The following is a 19,450-nucleotide window of genomic DNA, read 5'->3' as shown; positions in this document are numbered from 1 at the left end:
ATCAGCCAGACAAATTTGGGAAGACTTTTCAGCTAGGAGGAATAAAAAACAAGGCCTAGATTATCCTGTCCAGATAACCAGGGATGTGTGAGAGAGAACGAGTTAGGGTGGTAAGAGTAGGTGCATGGCTACTTCTCTCTCCCACAGTAATATCTCTACTATTTAACCCTTTCAGTGTGTATAGCCTGGTATGTGGGTGGAGTGCTGGAGCATTTAAACTTGATTTCCATTAACATAAAATATGCTAAGCTATTTTTGCACAAAATATAGAGGTTGGTCTTTGGTTGCCCTACAAGCAAAAATGGTTCTCTCTCAGGTTTAAATGTAAGCCTTAACTACATTATAAGGCTAATTATAGAAAATGGGCTGTGCAAAACTTGTTGCCATATTCCCATACAAGCAGCAAAACTTGTTGCCATATACCTATACAAGCAGGGAGCAATCCTATTTATACTTTTACAAATGTATAAAATATGAATTCCCTGAAGCAGACTTTGGGCTTTGCATGTATATTTTGAAAAATGCAATTAAATAATGTGATGTGTGTACTTTGTTTTTAAGTTTGTAAAACATCTGGAATTGCTCTGGCCAAAAAAGGGGTCTATAAGAAGAAATTATGTCTTTCCTGACCATTTTCTTTTTTTTAGTCAGTATCACTGTTCTGAACCAGCAGGTGTTATTGCTTCTCAACAGCAGATGGAAGCAGAGAAAACTGAATTCAAACACTGACATCACCAGCTATAAATCTGTGGTGTTCTCTAGAACAATCCAGTATATATCTGCCCAAGCAGCAGAAAGTCCCTTTCTGTAATAAGTACATAAGTAATGCCATACTGGGAAAAGACCAAGGGTCCATCGAGCCCAGCATCCTGTCCACGACAGCGGCCAATCCAGGCCAAGGGCACCTGGCAAGCTTCCCAGACGTACAAACATTCTATACATGCTATTCCTGGAATTGTGGATTTTTCCCAAGTCCATTTAGTAGCGGTTTATGGACTTGTCCTTTAGGAAACCGTCCAACCCCTTTTTAAACTCTGCTAAGCTAACCGCCTTCACCACTTTCTCCGGCAACGAATTCCAGAGTTTAATTATACGTTGGGTGAAGAAAACTTTTCTCCGATTTGTTTTAAATTTACTACACTGTAGTTTCATCGCATGCCCCCTAGTCCTAGTATTTTTGGAAAGTGAGAACATACGCTTCACATCCACCTGTTCCACTCCACTCATTATTTTATATACCTCTATCAAGTCTCCCCTCAGCCGTCTCTTCTCCAAGCTGAATAGCCCTAGCCTCCTTAATCTTTCTTCATAGGGAAGTCGTACCATCCCAGCTATCATTTTAGTCGCCCTTCGCTGCACCTTTTCCAATTCTACTATATCTTTCTGCGACCAGAATTGAACACAATACTCAAGGTCCGGTCGCACCATGGAGCGATACAACGTCATTATAACATCCTCACACCTGTTTTCCATACCTTTCCTAATAATACCCAACATTCTATTCGCTTTCCTAGTCGCAGCAGCACACTGAGCTGAAGGTTTCAGTGTATTATCGACGACGACACCCAGATCCCTTTCTTGGTCCGTAACTCCTAACGTGGAACCTTGCATGACGTAGCTATAATTCGGGTTCTTTTTTCCCACATGCATCACCTTGCACTTGCTCACATTAAACGTCATCTGCCATTTAGCCGCCCAGTCTCCCAGTCTCGTAAGGTCCTTTTGTAATTTTTCACAATCCTGTCGCGATTTAACAACTTTGAATAACTTTGTGTCATCAGCAAATTTAATTACCTCGCTAGTTACTCCCATCTCTAAATCATTTATAAATATATTAAAAAGCAGCGGTACTAGCACAGACCCCTGAGGAACCCCACTAACTACCCTTCTCCATTGTGAATACTGACCATTTAAACCCACTCTCTGTTTCCTATCCTTCAACCAGTTTTTAATCCACAATAGGACATTTCCTCCTATCACATGACCCTCCAATTTCCTCCGTAGCCTTTCATGAGGTACCTTGTCAAACGCCTTTTGAAAATCCAGATACACAATATCAACCGGTTCCCCTTTGTTCACGTTTGTTTACTCCTTCAAAGAATTGAAGTAAATTGGTCAGGCAAGATTTCCCCACACAAAAGCCGTGCTGACTTGGTCTCAGTAATCCATGTCCTCGGATGTGCTCTGTAATTTTGTTTTTAATAATAGCCTCTACCTTTTTCCCCGGCACTGACGTCAGACTCACCGGTCTATAATTTCCCGGATCTCCCCTGGAGCCTTTTTTAAAAATCGGCGTTACATTGGCCACCCTCCAATTTTCCGGTACCACGCTCGATTTTAAGGATAAGTTGCATATCACTAGCAGTAGCTCCGCAAGCTAATTTTTCAGTTCTATCAGTACTCTAGGATGAATACCATCCGGTCCAGGAGATTTGCTACTCTTCAGTTTGCTGAACTGCCCCATTACGTCCTCCAGGTTTACCGTGAAGTCAGTAAGTTTCTCCGACTCGTCCGCTTGAAATACCATTTCCGACACCGGTATCCTACCCAAATCTTCCTCAGTGAAGACCGAAGCAAAGAATTCATTCAGCCTGTGATGTCACTGGTTGAATTCAGTTTTCTCTACCTCCATCTGCTGATGGGAAAGGATAACATCCAATGGTTCAGAACAGTGTAAGATGACGCTAAGTTTTTTTTTTTTTTTGGGGGGGGGGGGGTTTTAAATAAATAAAACAAAAACAGACGTAACCAGGCAGACATACAATGTTGTGAAAGTTCACGCCCCCCTCCGATTGCCACAATTTTTGCATTTATGTCACACTGAACGGTTTCTGGTATTTAAACCAAATCTAATACTAGAAAAAGGGAACCTGGGTAAACACAACACAGTTTTTAAATTACTACTTCATTTATTCAAGGAACAAAGATATCCAATACTCATATCACCCATGTGAAAAAGTAACTGCTCCTTAAAACTTAATAACTGGTTGCACCACTTTTAGCAGCAATAATTTCAACCAAACGTTTCCTATAATTTGATATCATTACTCCACATCACTGTTAAGGAATTTTATCCCACTCTTCCCTGCTAAACTGCTAAGGATATCCAATACTCATATCACCCATGTGAAAAAGTAACTGCTCCTTAAAACTTAATAACTGGTTGCACCACTTTTAGAAGAAATTATTTCAACCAAACGTTTCCTATAATTTGATATTATTATTCCACGTCACTGCTAAGGAATTTTATCCCACTCTTCCCTGTTAAACTGCTTTAGTTCTGACACATTTGTATGTCTTCGTGCATGAACTGCTCATTTCAGGTCCTGACACAGCATCTCTATTGTGTTCAGGTCAGGACTGACTAGGCCAATCCAAAACTACATTTTGCTTTCCCTCAACCATTCAGATTTAAATTTGTTTTGTGCTTTGGATCATTGTTTTTCTGAATACCCTAATTACAATTCAGCTTTAGCTCATGAACAGATGGACATTCTCCTTCAGAGTTTTCCAGTACAGTGAAGAATTCATGGTTCCTTCAATAAATGTCAAGTTTTCCAGGTCCTGAGCAATGCATCCCCACACCATCACATTATCACCACGTTAGATGTTGGTATGATGTTCTTACTGCGGAAAGCTGTATTTGTTTTATTCCAGACATAATGAGATTTATGTTTTCCAAAGAGTTCCACTTTTGACTCGTGTGTCCACAGAATATTATCCCAAAATGCATGGGGATCATCCAGGTGTGTTTTGCAACTGTGAAATATGCACTGATGTTACTCTTGCATAGCAGCAGTTTCCACCTTGCTACTCTTCCATGAATCCTATCCCAATCTCTTTCTTATTGTGGACTTATAAACACGGACCTTGGCTAAGGCTAGAGAGGCCTGCAGTTCTTTGGTGCTCTGGGATGTTTTTTGAGTTCCTGGATGAGTTGTCATTGCACCCTTGGAGTAATTTTGGAAGCCCAGCCACTCCTATAAGAAGATTCACCACTGTTCAAAGTCTTCTCTGCTTGCAGATAATGGCTCTCACTGTAGTTCGGTGGAGTCCTACAGCTTTAGAAATGGCTTTGGAACCCTTTCTGCACTGATAATATTTCAACAACTTTTTTTTTCTCATCTCTTCCAGAATTTCCTTCGATTGTGACAGCGTTCCTGAAGAAACATTGTGGTGACTATTACACTCTCATCGTAAGGCTCAATGGAATCTGCCAATACCCTTTAGTCAAATCCAGAGTGGTAAGGTATCGGGCTGTTCCCAACCTATCCAGTAGTTCATCTATGCAAGGCATAGGGTAAGCATCAGCCTTAGAGATGGCATTCAATTGGCAAAAGTCTATGCAGAATCTCCAGGTTCCGTCCACCTTTGGGACTAACACCACCGGGCTAGACCAGGGGCTGTTTGACTCCTCAATCACCCCAAACTCCAACATCTCCTGAACCTGGTTTATAACTTCTTGTCTTTTCTGAGGGGATAGCCGATAAGGCCTCTGTTTGACTACCTTACCTTCCTCTGTTATAATCTCATGGGTTAACCGGTAGGTTTCTCAAGGGCATGGTGTTAACACATCTGCAAATTCCCCCAGAAGGTGTTCCATATCCCCCTGCTGCCTGGGATTGAGCTGGGGGTTAACCTCCGGTTTCACGGACTTGAAAATGTCCGAAATTTGTGGGCCCAATTCCTCCTCCTGCTCCCCCTTCAAATTGGCCACAAACCCCTTCCTTTCTTTCCAGGGTTTCATTAAATTTAAATGGAAGGATTGGGACCTCCCTCTCTCATTGGTTACCTCATAAGTGAGGGGACCCAACCTCCGCTGCACCGTCCAGGGTCCCTTCCACCTAGACGTGAACTTATGGGGGGTTTCCGATACCAAGATAAGGACCTTGTCCCCTTCCCGAAATTCCCTCCACTGGGTTCCCTGGTCATAATACCCCTTTTGCTTACTCTGGCCTTTCCTAAGCATCTCCTGTGAGTATTCCTTCAGCCTATTGAGTCTGCCTTTTAGATCATAAAGATAAGATACTACTGTTCTGTCCTCTAGCTCGGGCGCGACCCATTGTTCTTTTAGGATATCTAGAACCCCCCTAGGGGGTCGCTCATACATTAACTCAAAGGGAGATACCCCCAGGGAGGCTTGTACATTCTCCCGATAAGCGTACAGAACAAACAGTAGGAGTTGGTCCCAATTTTCATAATTAGTAGCTAACCCCCACTGTAACATAGCCTTAAGGGTCTTATTAAACCTTTCCACCATCCCATTTGTTTGGGGATGGTAAGCAGACATATGTAAGGGTTTGATTTGAAAGGCCTCCCAAACCTGCTTTAGAGTGTGGGACATGAAATTAGATCCTTTATCAGTAAGAATTTCTCTGGGGAAACCCACCTCACAAAAAACCCTTATCAGTTCCACCGCAATAACCTTGGCCGAAATATTCTGCAGGGGAATGGCCCAGGGAAAACGAGTGGCCACATCCATTATCACCAGAATATACCTATATCCCCTACTGGACTTAATTACCGGCCCTACTATGTCCATCACTACCCGAGCTATAGGCTGTCCCATAGGTGGCATGGGACATAGGGGTGCCCTCTTAGGAAATCGATCCACCACCCTCTGACAGCTGGGACAGGAACTGCAGTATCTCTCTACCTCCTTATAGACCCCTGGCCAATAGAACCGATACAAAATTTGGGTCTGGGTGGCCTGGGTTCCTTTATGCCCTCCGAGGGGTGATCATGGGCCAGACATACCAGTAGCCGTCTGAAAGCCCAGGGTACCACCAGTTGCTTCCTGGAACCTACCCCCTCCCTCTCCGGAGTCTATACAATATCCCTCCCTCTACCATGAAACCTGACTCTTCCTCCCCCCCCCCCCCTCTAAGTTCCCCCAACTACACCTACCTTACATGTACCTTATCTACCATAACATCACCTTGCATTCATTCGTACCATGCATTTGTTCAGACCGGAATCAGCTAACGCCGTGACAGCAATATGTAAGCCACATTGAGCCTGCAAAAATGTGGGAAAATGTGGGATACAAATGCAAAAAATTAATAAATTAATTAATAATTAATGTATAGTGAAGTTTAGATTCGCAGCTGAACACAGTCAGGCTTAATTGCATCCAATCCTGTCAGATTTGAATCTACTAGTTGACCAAATTTAATTCATACTTAGATTTAATTAAATTTGGTCAACTAGTAGATTCAGTAACTAAGGGGGCTATTACTTTTTCACATGGGCGATATGGGTGTTGGATAATTTTGTTCCTTAAATAAATTAATAATTTAAACTGTTTTTTGTGTGTTTGGGTTCACTTAAATACTACATTTTGTATAAAGATCAGAAACCATTCAGTGTGATGTATATATTATAACAGGTTTAAATTAGGAGAGAAAACTTTTTTCACATCACTGTACCTGTACGGTATTGTGCACATACCTGCTCTGGAGCAAGCATAAATATACATATGTGCTTGCTGTTTGCATGTAATAACAGCAATAAGAACATAAGAACAGCCATACTGGGTCAGACCAACGGTCCATCTAGCTCAGTATCCTGCTTCCAGCAGTGGCCAATCCAGGTCACGAGTACCTGGCAGAAACTCAATTAGTAGCACCATTCCATGCTACCAATCTCAGGGCAAGCAGTGACTTCCCCATATCCATCTCAATAATGGCTTTCCTCCAGGTGTTCCTTTTTTTAAACCCAGATACGCTAAGCGCCATTACCACATCCTCCAGCAACAAGTTCCACAGCTTCGCTATTCTTTGAGTGAAAAAATATTTCTTCCTATGTCCCCTGGTCTTTGCACTTTTTTTTGAACGAGTGAAAATTTGAATCACCTCCACCTGCTCCACACCACTCAGGATTTTGTAGACCTCAATCACATACTCCCCTCAGTCGTCTCTTTTCCAAGCTAAAGAGCCCTAACCTCTTTAGCCTCTCTCATATGGGAGCAGTTCCATCCCCTTTATTGCTTTGGTTGCTCTTCTTTGAACCTTTTCTAATTCCGCTATATCTTTTTTTGTGATACAGCGACCAGAATTGAACACAATACTCAAGGTGAGGTTGCTCCATGGAACGATATGAAGGCATTATAATATTTTAGAAGGGAAAAGTATGTGTGTATGCCTTTCCCTTCTAAAACCTTTGCTTTTTATACCTATACCAACTGCATCTGCTTATGCAGCCAGTTCTAATCCTGGGTTAGTGACATAGGAAAACTTGTGTTGTAAAAGCGTCTCAAGTCTTCATATAATCAAACACGGCTCCATGACCTTAAATCAAAGAAATGACTGTTTGTCACAATCCAAAGATATTTTTGGAAGATGTATTTTTGTTTAATATACAAACAGTTAGGATGCTTCCCTTCTGAACCACCCCATGAAGTGTGTCCTGGGATCTTACAAAGGTATTCTTTCCTCTTTCCATACAGCCAGGAATCTAAGCCAATGGCATTTTACAGGTGCACTCTTCCTTTGCCCTGCTCTCATCTCCTCACAGAATGCCAGCATGCCACAGCTGTTCTAAAAATGTACTTACGTTCACTTTTATGTAGAATGAATGACGTGATATCCGAAATCTGCTGGTGACATGTTCCACATAACAGTACATCTCCATCAATCTTCCCGCTAACAAGGAAACCTAAAGAGAAAGAAATACACTGTCATGTGGAAATCACCGCAATGTTATGCATTCAGTTTTGGTTCCATACCATTGCCCTGTTCATTACTAAACAGTTTCACAGTTGGGTAAAGAGAAATTGCATGAATTTTTACAAACTGTAAAAGACTTGTAATGCAGGAAAATAGGTGGGAGAAGGGAACGAATTAGGGCTGATTGACTGGAATTTGCCCGAATGCATCTGGAGTTCCCCAGACGACCCCCCCCCCTCAGTTCCCCTGTAGGAAAAAAAAGACTCAAATTGCTTATGATTGAATAAGAGGTTCTACTAATAAAACTGTGCTGTGCACAAACAGGTATCAGTCAATTCAAAGAAAGTATTGTGATTATTTTTGGCCGACATAGTTTTTTCTGTTCTTTTAGGTTTACAGTTTTATCAAAACCAGAACTCTAAATTAATAATTAAAAACGCCTACAAGCTTATTTCCAGATGATCTGTTACGGAGAAATTACATCTTACCTGCTAATTTTCTTTCCTTTAGTCTCACCAGATGAGTCCATAACTTGTGGGTTGTGCTTATCTACCAGCAGGTGGAGACAGAATACAGAATTGTGTGCTGTGCCATATAAAGGACAGTGTGCAGCTCCCACACTTCAGTATTTCGATAACAAAGCACTGGAATTCCTTGAAAGTCAACTTTAACACCAAAATATCATTCCTTCTTCATGCATTTGCCAAAGAGACATTTGCTATAAATAAACAATATTAAAAAGAAATCAAGAACTGGAACTTCGAGAAGAGAATCTAATCCAATCTCGAGCATTTATAGCCTGCTTAATCCTACAATAGGTTCAAAGCAGCTCACAACAAGGATCATCAATTAAGACACTGAAGCTGACATTAAGTTGTATGCTAAGAATATCATACAGACTCATTTTAGTGTTCATCCTGAACCAGATATTTCTGAAATAAACCAAAGATAAGAGGGTTGCTATTTAAGTAAAGATAGATTTTTGCAGATTTGAACAGTTTAAAAAGAAAAAAAAAGTCCTCCAAAATGTTCTTAAAATGAATACCTTTCAATTAAGCGAAGTTCAGTAGATGTTGGTCAGATGTAAAGGAGGATCTGTTACTAAATGGAATAGTTAGCAAATATGTTAAGTAGCATAGTAAATGACAGCAGATAAAGACCTGTACTGTCCATCCAGTATGCCCACAAGATAAACTCATTTACATGGTATGTGATATTTTATGTGTATACCCGAGTTTGATTTGTCCTTGCCATTCTCAGGGCACAGACCATAGAAGTCTGTCCAGCACTCTTCTTGTACTAAACATTCTGAAGCTAATGTAAGTGAAACAGAACTAAGCCATAGAGATATTAAAGATAAAGCAGACCAACAAACAATATTTACTCCTCAGCAGAGAAGTAACTCAAACCTTTAAAAGATAGTCTTGTAGCTGCTGAAGCTTCTTCTGTACTTTAATAGATGCTTCACAATAAAAATGAGTTACCCCTGGGCTGAGGAGTAGCCTAATGGTTCGAGCAATGGGCTTGGAACTGAAGGGCACAGGTTCAAATCCCACAGCAGCAATGTGTGACTTTGGGCAAGCCACTAAACCCATTGTCTTGGGGTGAGGTTGACACCACCACCCCTGGCTATCCCATTTTGGGTCTGCCAGTGAAATTATCATACTTGTAAAGCCCCATAATCTGTGTATGGCTTGCTGCTTGTGGGCAGCAGGAACAAAAGAAAGAAGAAATTTACAAGAGCTGGGATTAATACAAAGATGTCATCAGCATATGGGTGTTTACCCTTTTCTAGCAAGATTAAGCTGAGACAGCTCAAAAAGATGTTAAACAAAATTGATGAAAGTGAGGAGCCCTGAGGGACTCCACAAATTTTCTTACTAACCAGACATTTCCAGAACCAATCAAGAACTAGGTCTGCCAGTTTAGCCAATAGTAGGCTGTAATTGACTGTGTTGAAAACAGCCAAGATTTCAAACTGCAACAGGAAAATCTGGTTGACATAGCTCATTACTTTTTTTTTTTTTTTTACCTCAACTAGTAATAAACAATGCTTCTGTACTGTGTAAACTTCTAAATCTAAACTGGAAGGGTATAAACTATCAAAGTCATCCAAAAATGTGGGTAGTTTCAATCCAGACTCTCAATTTTGTGAATAATGGAATGAATACTTAGCAGGGACTGTCTTTTTTTATGTATGGTGTACAACGCTGCGTATGCCTTGTAGCGCTATAGAAATGATAAACAGTAGTAGTAGTAGAATACTTGGTATTGGTCTGAAATTACCTGTTTTTAAAAGTATTTCTGAGCCTGCAGATTTTGGGATGGGTTTTTAAAAATGATTTCTCCCACAGATGGTTGAAAATAACCATAGCGCATGACAGTTCCCTAAAAAGGGGGGGGGGGGGAGAATCCCCATCATCCATTCTTGAGGATTGCTTAGCAAAAAAGCTGGACAGCAATATAAAATACAATGCAATTTAAAAGAAAAGTTAGCTCATCTAGCAAGGGTTTAACCTCTTCCTCTATACCAGAATGGAAAAAGAAACCAAAACAGATCTACAGGGGCTCCATGTTTCTCTTCAGAAGGTAGGAGGGCAAGGGATAATCAGGAGGGCATGCGTCATTAAATGAAGACTGTCTACAATGCCTTCTTCCTTAATTTGTCTTTTGAAGTAGTCTGGATGACGATAATGCCGATTCTAGTTTTAATTTTAGTTCATGATTTTGATTTGATTTATTTCTTTTAGTTAATTAGTTGTAATTTATGAACTGTTTTTATTCTCTCTTTCCTATTTTAGAATGGAGTTCCTTTTCCTTTCTACGACAATGTACATCATCTAGAAAGATATACTTAATAGGAGATATATATCAAGTTTTCAATAAACTTGAAAGACTAAACATGTTGCACAAAACAACAAATTTAAAGCAGGGTGGGCGGGGGGGTCACGTGATGCAGTGAGCGGCGGTGGACGCAAGTTACATCGTGGCTCCGGAACCCCTCGCCAAACCTAACATTTAAAGCTCTCAAACCCCGCAATTGAACAAAAAAAGAGCTCCTGACCAGACCTGGAATATATGGACAAATTCTTGATCCAGCAGAAAATGTCGGCGAGCACTAAAGCAACTAAACGTAAGGACGAGAGACTCCGTGGGGCGGAAAACAAGATGGCGCCGGTGTCCCCGTCCGTGTCTCCGGCGCACGCCCCAACTGATACTCTGGTAACAGAGTTAACGGAGGCGGTTGTTCACGCACTGGACTCCCGATTTAATACACTATCGGAGCAAATAGCGGAGCTTAAAAATATGACCTCAGAACTTACGCGCCGCACTGGCGAGCTCGAAGCCCGGGTGTCCGAAGTAGAGGACACGCAGCAAGAACAGGGGACGAGCATAGATAAGCTGGAACAGCTGACAATAGAATACCAGCAAAAGCTAGATGAGCTGGAGAATCGGTCTCGACGAGAGAACTTAAGATTCATTGGATTCCCAGAGTCCCTGGCTGAGGGGCAATTAAAGACAACTTTGGAAACGTGGTTGCAGGCGCGCTACCCGGAGGCCCGGGAAGGCATGGACATTCGCCTAGATAGAGCGCACAGAATAGGCCAGAAGCAACCACGCGAAAATCGCCCTCGGGTGGTTATAGCAAAATTCCATGACTACTCGCAGAAGGCAGCAATATTGCGCCTTTATAAAGCTAACAAAGAGGAAGCGAAGTACGAAGGAGGATTAATAAAAGTATTTCAGGACTACTCCTCATCTCTTACACAGCGGCGGAGGGCGTTTACACCGGTGTGCTCGAAGTTGGTGGAAAAGCAACTAAGATTTACATTACAGTACCCGGCCACACTGAAGGTGCAGACTGCTAACGGATGGAAAACGTTTCAGACACCGGAGTCAGCCTTAGCGTGGATGGAGCGTCCGCCGGCGTGATCGCAGTGAGGTGGCAGGCGGTCGAGAGTCAGAATTCAAGAACCACAGGGGAACTTACAAAACCAGGAGGCCACTTCTTGGCTATATTGAACATCATCACAAGTGAAGAGTAATGGCGGACCAGTAGTTGATGGCGAGAGAAGTCCGTGGATGAACATCAATCTGACAAAGAGACATAGAAGAACTGGCTTTCTAACTGTAAGAGACTGTTCAAGGGGGTTGATTTTGTGATGTTAATGTGCACAGTTAAATAGAGAGCACACAGGGAATTGTAGACATGTTGCAAAAGTTTGGTGGGGGGATTCCGGGTGCATCAGACAGACCTATATGCCAGGAAAGAGTGGCATGAGGAAGAAGGTATGGGAAGGGACACGGGGACAGGGAGGGGGGGGAGAGTGGGGGGAGGGGAATAGAAGGGAAGGGGGGAGGGGATGGGAGGGTAGGCAAGCCTCACCGGGTAGGAAGATCATGCATATTGCAGGTAAAGAGTATGGAATAGAAACACGATTTATGCACAATGTAGGAGGCGCCGGGTTATGGCTGGGAGACCTGGGGCCTAGAGCTATGCTGGACACATTGTATAGGAGGCACTTACAAAAGGCTAATGGTTAGGACTCCTCCTCTGCGTGTGATATCTTGGAATGTATCGGGGATAAATTCCCCAGTGAAGCGGACCAAGATACTAACATGTCTAAAACACCATCAGGCCTCTATTGCATGTCTGCAGGAGACTAAGTTGTCGGACGAGGAACACCAGAAATTGAAACAACAATGGGTGGGGGAATGTTATTACTCATCGGCCACAGGCCGTAAGGGAGGAGTAGCAGTCCTCATAAAGAGGGGCCTCCCCTGCGAGTCACGGGTAGTGGAAAGAGATAAGGAGGGCAGATACATTTTGATACACATAAATTACATGAGCCAGAATTATTATCTTTGTGGTATTTATGGGCCCAATACCCGTGACCCAAGTTTTTTTCCAACCTTAGTAAAATTAGGACTAAAATATGACACGGCACCATGGATAATAATGGGAGATTTTAATCAAGTGTTAAACCCAGATCTGGACCGATCATCGTCCACGGCTTGGGGGGCAATGGGTAAGGGAAAAGGTTTAGATTATTTATGTGACACGCTAAATCTGGTTGATCCCTGGCGGCTGCTGAACCCTACGCAAAGGGATTACACCCACCTCTCGAGGGTTCACCGGACGTGGTCTCGTATCGACTATATATTGGTATCGGCCCCCTTGTTCTCGGCAGTACACTCTGCGGAGGTGGGACCGATGGCTATTTCAGACCATACGTTAATTTGGATAGATATGGAATTGGGGCCACCTATTGAACAACATAGGCGATGGAGATTCCCGGCATATTTAGCGGGAGACCCAGATTTCAGGTCTTATTTAGAACAGAAGTGGGATAGTTATATTGAGACCAATATACAGCACCAGGACACACCTGAGTTGTTCTGGGAAACATCCAAAGCAGTGATGAGAGGAGAGATCATTAGTTATGTAGCTGCCAGGAACAAGAGAATATCACAAGGCATTATCCAATTAGAGCGCCAGTACACGCAGGCCAAAAGGAAGCACCAGCAATACCCAACTGACGCCACTTATGAGCACATGATGGCAAATTTAGCAGGGCTTAACACATTGATACATGAACGAACAAAGAAATTTTTATTCAGTAGGCGATATCATTATTTTAAATTTGGCAACAGAAACGGGAAATTATTAGCAAAAATGGTAAAAACATGGACGACTAAAAAACTTATTCACACGTTAACAGCACCAGATGGTACACAGCAACACAAACCTACCGAAATCTTACAACTCTTCACAGACTATTTCAAGAAGCTAAATGGGGCAGACCCAGAAGCAGTAGGACCAGCGCCCGGGGACTATTTAGAGGACTCGGGAATGCCACGCCTGCCCCAAGAAATTAGGGACCAGCTTAACGCCCCCATAAGAGCTCAGGAAGTGCAGAAGGTGATTAAGTCCCTTGCAGGAGGCACAAGCCCGGGGATAGATGGGTTCTCCACAGAATACTATAAACTTATGGGACACAGGGTGAGTGGGCCTCTTACACTATACTTTGAGGATGTGGTGGAGTGTGGAGCTTGGCCTCTTAGAGTGAATGAGGCCCTAATAACCCTGATACCTAAACCGGGTAAGCCCCCGGAAGCTTTAGAAGCATATAGGCCAATATCTTTACTGAATCTTGATCTCAAAATACTGGCCAGACTCCTAGCAGATAGGCTAGCAAAACACTTACCGTCTTTGATAGGGGATCATCAAGTTGGTTTTGTGAAAGGGAGGCACCCTGGGCTCAATGTCAGGCGAGCCTTGTTAGCGCTAGCACAGAGTCAAGAGCGAAATGATCCGCTCCTACTAGTGAGTCTTGATGCGGAGAAAGCGTTTGACAAAGTCAGCTGGGCATATCTTTTTGAGGTATTGAAATATGTGGGACTAGAGGGCTGGTACCTCAGAGCGATTTTAACATTGTATGCAGCACCCACAGCACGTGTTATAGTAAACAATATGATATCTACACCCTTTCCAATACAAAGAGGAACGCGGCAGGGCTGTCCTCTTTCGCCCCTTCTCTTTTTATTATATTTAGAGCCCCTGCTGCGCTCGGTCAGTAAGAACAAGGAGATTGCAGGAGTAACAATGCCACAGACTGAAATTAAGGTGCTAGCGTTTGCGGACGATATCCTGCTTACACTTACAAGGCCACAGGGCTCCCTAACGGGATTGTTGGAAACAGTAGAGGAATTTGGATATTACTCAGGATTCAAATTAAATAAACAAAAATCCGTAGCTCTGCCAACTAATGAGACAATAAAGGCACAGTGGGAGGGATCCTTCCCGCTGCAATGGGGCACAAAAGCGATTAAATATTTGGGAATATACATTCCAACCCAATTGAATAAGGTACACGCCCTCAATTTGCGACCATTGTGGGATACCACAAAGACAGCTTTACTGATGTGGCAAAAATTACCCCTCTCACTATTGGGGCGGGTAGCGCTATACAATATGATCCTTGTACCTAAGTGGACGTATGTGGTGCAGGTGCTCTCATTGTTTCTAACTCATAAAGAGGAGGTAGACCTCCATAGGATGCTTAAGCGATTTTTGTGGGATGGACGTAGGGCCTGAGTATCATTCAAACAAACATATCTACCAAAGGACAAGGGAGGACTGGGTGTACTGAGTGTGAAATGGATGTCGGTAGCAGGATGCATGTGACACATAGCGGATTGGTTTAAGGGAACATCACACTTTTCCTTCCCAGAAATGGAATGTACGCTGTTGGGCAACATACATTTTAGCTATTGGTTGCATGTAGGGCTGGGAAGGGGGACACACCCAAAAAATACATTGACACTCTTTAGACCTATGAAAAAAGCGTGGAAATGGATCTGCAAATTATTCCAGTTAAATCCGAAGGTGACCCCATTCTTACCCCTGGGAGGAAACGCAGAGTTTCCAGAGGGCAGCTCCTCAGCTACTTTTGTCACCTGGAGAACAGAGGGCATTTTCTTTCTGTTTCAGATCATGAAGGGGGATGGCAAGTTAAGGACAAAGGAGGAGTTGTATAGCCGCCAGGGATTAATGTGTCAGGACTTTCTTGCATACACTCAGCTAAAGCATTATATAAGCTCACTCCCACAACGGTCACTTACTTCCAAAGTGCGCAGCCAGTTGACAGAAATATATGACCTAGAAGCACAGAGGGCGGTACCTCTTAAATATTACCATGCGCAGATTAAAGAGGCACAGGCACCAATACCATATGCTAAATTGGCACAGGAATGGTCACTAGAGCTGGGGCTTCGGGTGAGGGAAATAAACATACAGTCTTGCCTCCAGACATGCTATAAAGAATTTGGGAACTCAGATATTAGAGAAACTCAGTATAAATTTTTGATGAGATTGTATGTCTCTCCCCATAGAGCCTATAAGGCAACCCTGCGGCAGAGTGATGACTGTCCGGGATGCACGGGGCAGAAAGCACACTTAGGCCATATGTTTTGGCATTGCCCACCTGTATTAGCCTTTTGGTCCTTATTATGTACACAAGTGTCAAAGATGTGGGGGGTTTTGTGGAATCGACAACCTGGCCTATTGTTTGAGATATATGCAACCAGGGGCAGAAGGAAAACAGGTCTCAAAGCCTTTTTACGGAGAGCGGTGATGATGGGGAAGAAATCTATACTTAAATTGTGGCTCAAGGAGGAAGGACCCTCGATCCAGTTGTGGCGGGCCTACATGCTCTCTTTGTGCGCTATGGAGCGAAAAGATCTACCTGATTTAGCATCCCCGAGGGGAGACAAGTTCTTTAAGTGTTGGCAGCCTTTCCTGGATACTCTAACACCCTCGGCACGGAGTAGAGTGCTTAATGGATAGGCATAAGCATACTAGCAGAGCACTACCTGGGAGGAAGGGAAGGTGGGTGGGGGGTGGGGAAGGGTAGGGGGAGAAAGGGAGGGAAAGGGATTAGTTTAAGGGAAGGGGGGAGAAATAATAAAAAGGTGTGACAATGTGAGACAAAAGTTACATGAAGGTTGTGAAAATGATATACTCATTGTGATAAGACTGGAATAACACAATTGTTGATGTCACCAATAAAAGTTTATTTAAAAAAATAAAAAATAAAAAAAAATAAAGCAGGGTGGGCATCTGGACTGGTCTGATTGGACTAAAGGAAAGAAAATTAGGGAGGTAAAATGTAACTTCTCCTTCCTTAGCATCCTCATCAGACCAGTCCAGAAATTGTGGGATGTTTCAAAGCAAACTTCAAGATGGGAGGGATCCAGCAATTATTATTATTATTATTTATTGCATTTGTATCCCACCTTATCCCACCTATTTGCAGGCTCAAAGTGGCTTACATAGTTTTGTTATACACAGTTAATTCTGGATGTCAGGTACAATTATTGTTGTGCAGAGATTAATTAGGGGAAGAAGTAGAGAGAAGAAGGAAGGAATTTAGTAGGAATATTAAACGATGTGTTTTCTTAGACAATGGGTTTTCAGACGTGGATTAGTACAGTTCTGGGTTTTCATTGTACGCTTTGTTGAAGAAATACGTCTTGAGGGATTTGCGAAAGATAGTTGTTTCGTTGATTGTCTTCAGGTCTCTAGGTAGTGCATTCCATAACTTCGTGCTCATGTAGGAGAAGGTGGTATCATGCATCATCTTGTATTTTAGTCCTCTGCAGTTGGGGAAGTGCAGGTCAAGAAATTTGCGGGATGATTTTGAGGCGTTTCTGGGAGGTAGGTCCACAAGGTTTAACATGTAGATTGGGGCATCTGCGTGAATGATTTTGTGTACCATTGTGCAGATCTTGAATGCAATATTTTCCTTAAGTGGGAGCCAGTGAAGTTTCTCTCTTAAGGGTTTTGCACTTTCATATTTGTTTTTTTCCAAATATGAGTCTGGCCGCAGTATTTTGGGCAGTCTGGAGCTTCTTGATGTTCTGCTCTTTACAGCCTGCGTACAGTGCATTACAGTAATCGAGATGATTTATCACCATTGACTGTACCAGGGTGCGGAATATGTATCTCGGGAAGAAAGGTTTAACTCTTTTGAGTTTCCACATGGAATAGAACATCTTTTTCATCATGTTTTTCACGTGAGCATCGAGAGTGAGGTTTCGATCTATGGTTACTCCTAGAATTTTCAAGTTTTGCGAAATAGGCAAGGAACAGTATAGTGTGGTTATGGTAGGGAAGCTTTTTGTGTTATGTTGTGAGGTGAGAACAAGACATTGTGTTTTCTCTTAATTTAGTTTCAGTTGGAATGCATCTGCCCAGGAGTGCATTATTTGGAGGCTTTGGTTAATTTCGTTGATAATTTCATTGAGATCATGTTTAAACGGAATGGAGATCGTGACGTCATCTGCATATATGTAAGGGTTGAGGTTTTCAGTTGCTAGAAGTTTAGCCAAAGGTATCATCATCAGGTTGAATAAGGTTGGTGAGAGGGGGGATCCTTGGGGTACTCCACATTCAGGTGTCCAGCGGGGTGATCTGTCCGCTTTCGTTGTTACTTGGTATGACCTTGTGGTCAGGAATCCTTTGAACCATTTGAGAACTGTGCCTCCTATTCCGAAGTATTCTAGTATATGTAATAGTATTTCATGGTCAACCATGTCAAAGGCACTGGACATGTCGAATTATAGGAGGAGTATGTTGTTGCCCCTTGCAATTTCTTGTTTAAATGAGTTCACTGCAGACACTAGCACTGTTTCGGTACTGTGATTTGACCGAAATCCTGATTGAGACTCGTGGAGAATTGAGTGGTTATTTAAGTATTCAGTAAGTTGTTTTGTTACTATGCCTTCCATGAGTTTGGTTATGAGGGGGATAGATGCTACTGGTCGATAGTTGGTTAGGTCCATTGTGGTTTTTTTAGCATCTTTCGGTAGCGGTGTAAGTAGGATATTTCCTTTGTCCGTGGGGAAAAGTCCATTTTGAAGTCTATGATTTACGTGATTCGTGATGTCTAGTTTGAATTGTTTGGGTGCTGATCTTATTAGACTGCTAGGGCAGATGTCTAATTTACATTGTGATTTGGCGTATTTTCCAAGCCAGTGTGAGATTTCCTTTGATGAAAGTGTGTCAAAGTTGGTCCATGATCGATCTGCTGGGTGTTCTCCAGGTTTTGGGTCCAGGCATTCAAGGATATTTGTGTAATTTGCTTTATTGCTGGGTATCATGAGTCGAAGCTTTGTAATTTTTTCCTTGAAGTTATTTGCAAGATCAGTAGCTGATGGAGTCTCTGTGTTGTTAGAGGTGACCATAGTAGTGTTTAGTAGACTGTTTACGAGTGAGAAGAGTTTGTGTGTATCCTTGTAATTTGGTCCTATTTTGGTTTTGTAATATGTCCTTTTAGTTTGTCTGATCGTGTATTTGTATTTTCTTTGTAGTTGTTTCCAGTCTTTGAGTGTGTTTTTGTCTTTTTTCTTGTTCCATGCTCTTTCTAGTCTTCTTACCTGTGTTTTTAGTTCTTTCAATTCTTCGTTAAACCATGGTATTGAGTTTTTTTCTATGTGAGGTTCTGGTTTGAAGTGGTGCTATGTTATCTAGTATTGTTCTGCATCTGTTATCCCATTCTTGTAGAAATTGGGGTGAATCTACAGGTGTTGTCCATTTGTCTGTGTAGAAGTGTTGCCAGAATATTAGTGAGTCAATTTTGCCTCTCGTAGTATAGGTTTGTTGTTTTTGTTTTTGTTGTGTCTTTTTTGTTTTCCAATGGAGGGAAAGGTTTGCACTGTAGTGATCGGACCATGGCCTGGCTGTCCATTTTGTGTCTATTAGTGTGAAATTTGGTTCTGATGAAAATTTGTGGGTTATGATGTCTAGTGTGTGACCTTTCTTATGGGTGGGCTGTGTGTTTGGCCAGTGGAGCTCCCATAATTGGAGGAAGTCTTTGTATTCACGTACATTGCTTGCGTTCGTATCTTCAAGATGAAGATTGATGTCTCCTGCTATGAGAAGGTTCTGGGTGGCCATACAAGTATTCGATATGAACTCCAGAAAGTGCATTTGTGAGTCTTGCCAATTGCCCGGGGGTCTGTAAAATAAGATTAGGTTTAGGTAATCAGTTAGGTTGGGGTGGTTGATTCTGACTGAGGCTATTTCGAGTTGGGGGAGAATAGATTCCGCTGTTGTTGGTGACTGTAAATTGAGATTTATAGATCATTGCTATGCCTCCTCCTCTTTTTCCTTCTCTTGTCCAGTGGGTAATTTTGTATCCTGGAGGACAGAGCTCTGATATTATTGGATCTTTGGGGCCATGGATCCAAGTTTCGCTGATAAGAAGGATGTCGAGATG

The 19,450-nt window shown here is 42.4% G+C and overlaps 1 protein-coding gene across 1 annotated transcript in view; it reads right to left on the bottom strand.

Annotated features, from left to right (window-relative positions):
- LOC115470444 (zinc finger protein 585A-like) overlaps nt 1-19,450 on the bottom strand; it is a 168,677-nt gene that overhangs the window by 115,411 nt on the left and 33,816 nt on the right. Inside the window, exon 2 of the mRNA XM_030203631.1 lies at nt 7,555-7,656. Within this exon, the coding sequence (XP_030059491.1) occupies nt 7,555-7,656 (102 nt within the window). The remainder of the gene's footprint in view (nt 1-7,554; nt 7,657-19,450) is intronic.

The sequence above is a fragment of the Microcaecilia unicolor genome, chromosome 5 (genome assembly GCF_901765095.1).
Source record: "Microcaecilia unicolor chromosome 5, aMicUni1.1, whole genome shotgun sequence".
In the NCBI taxonomy this organism is placed as follows: domain Eukaryota; kingdom Metazoa; phylum Chordata; class Amphibia; order Gymnophiona; family Siphonopidae; genus Microcaecilia; species Microcaecilia unicolor.
Note: the sequence above shows the minus strand (reverse complement) of the source record. Positions and strands in the feature narration are given on the sequence as shown.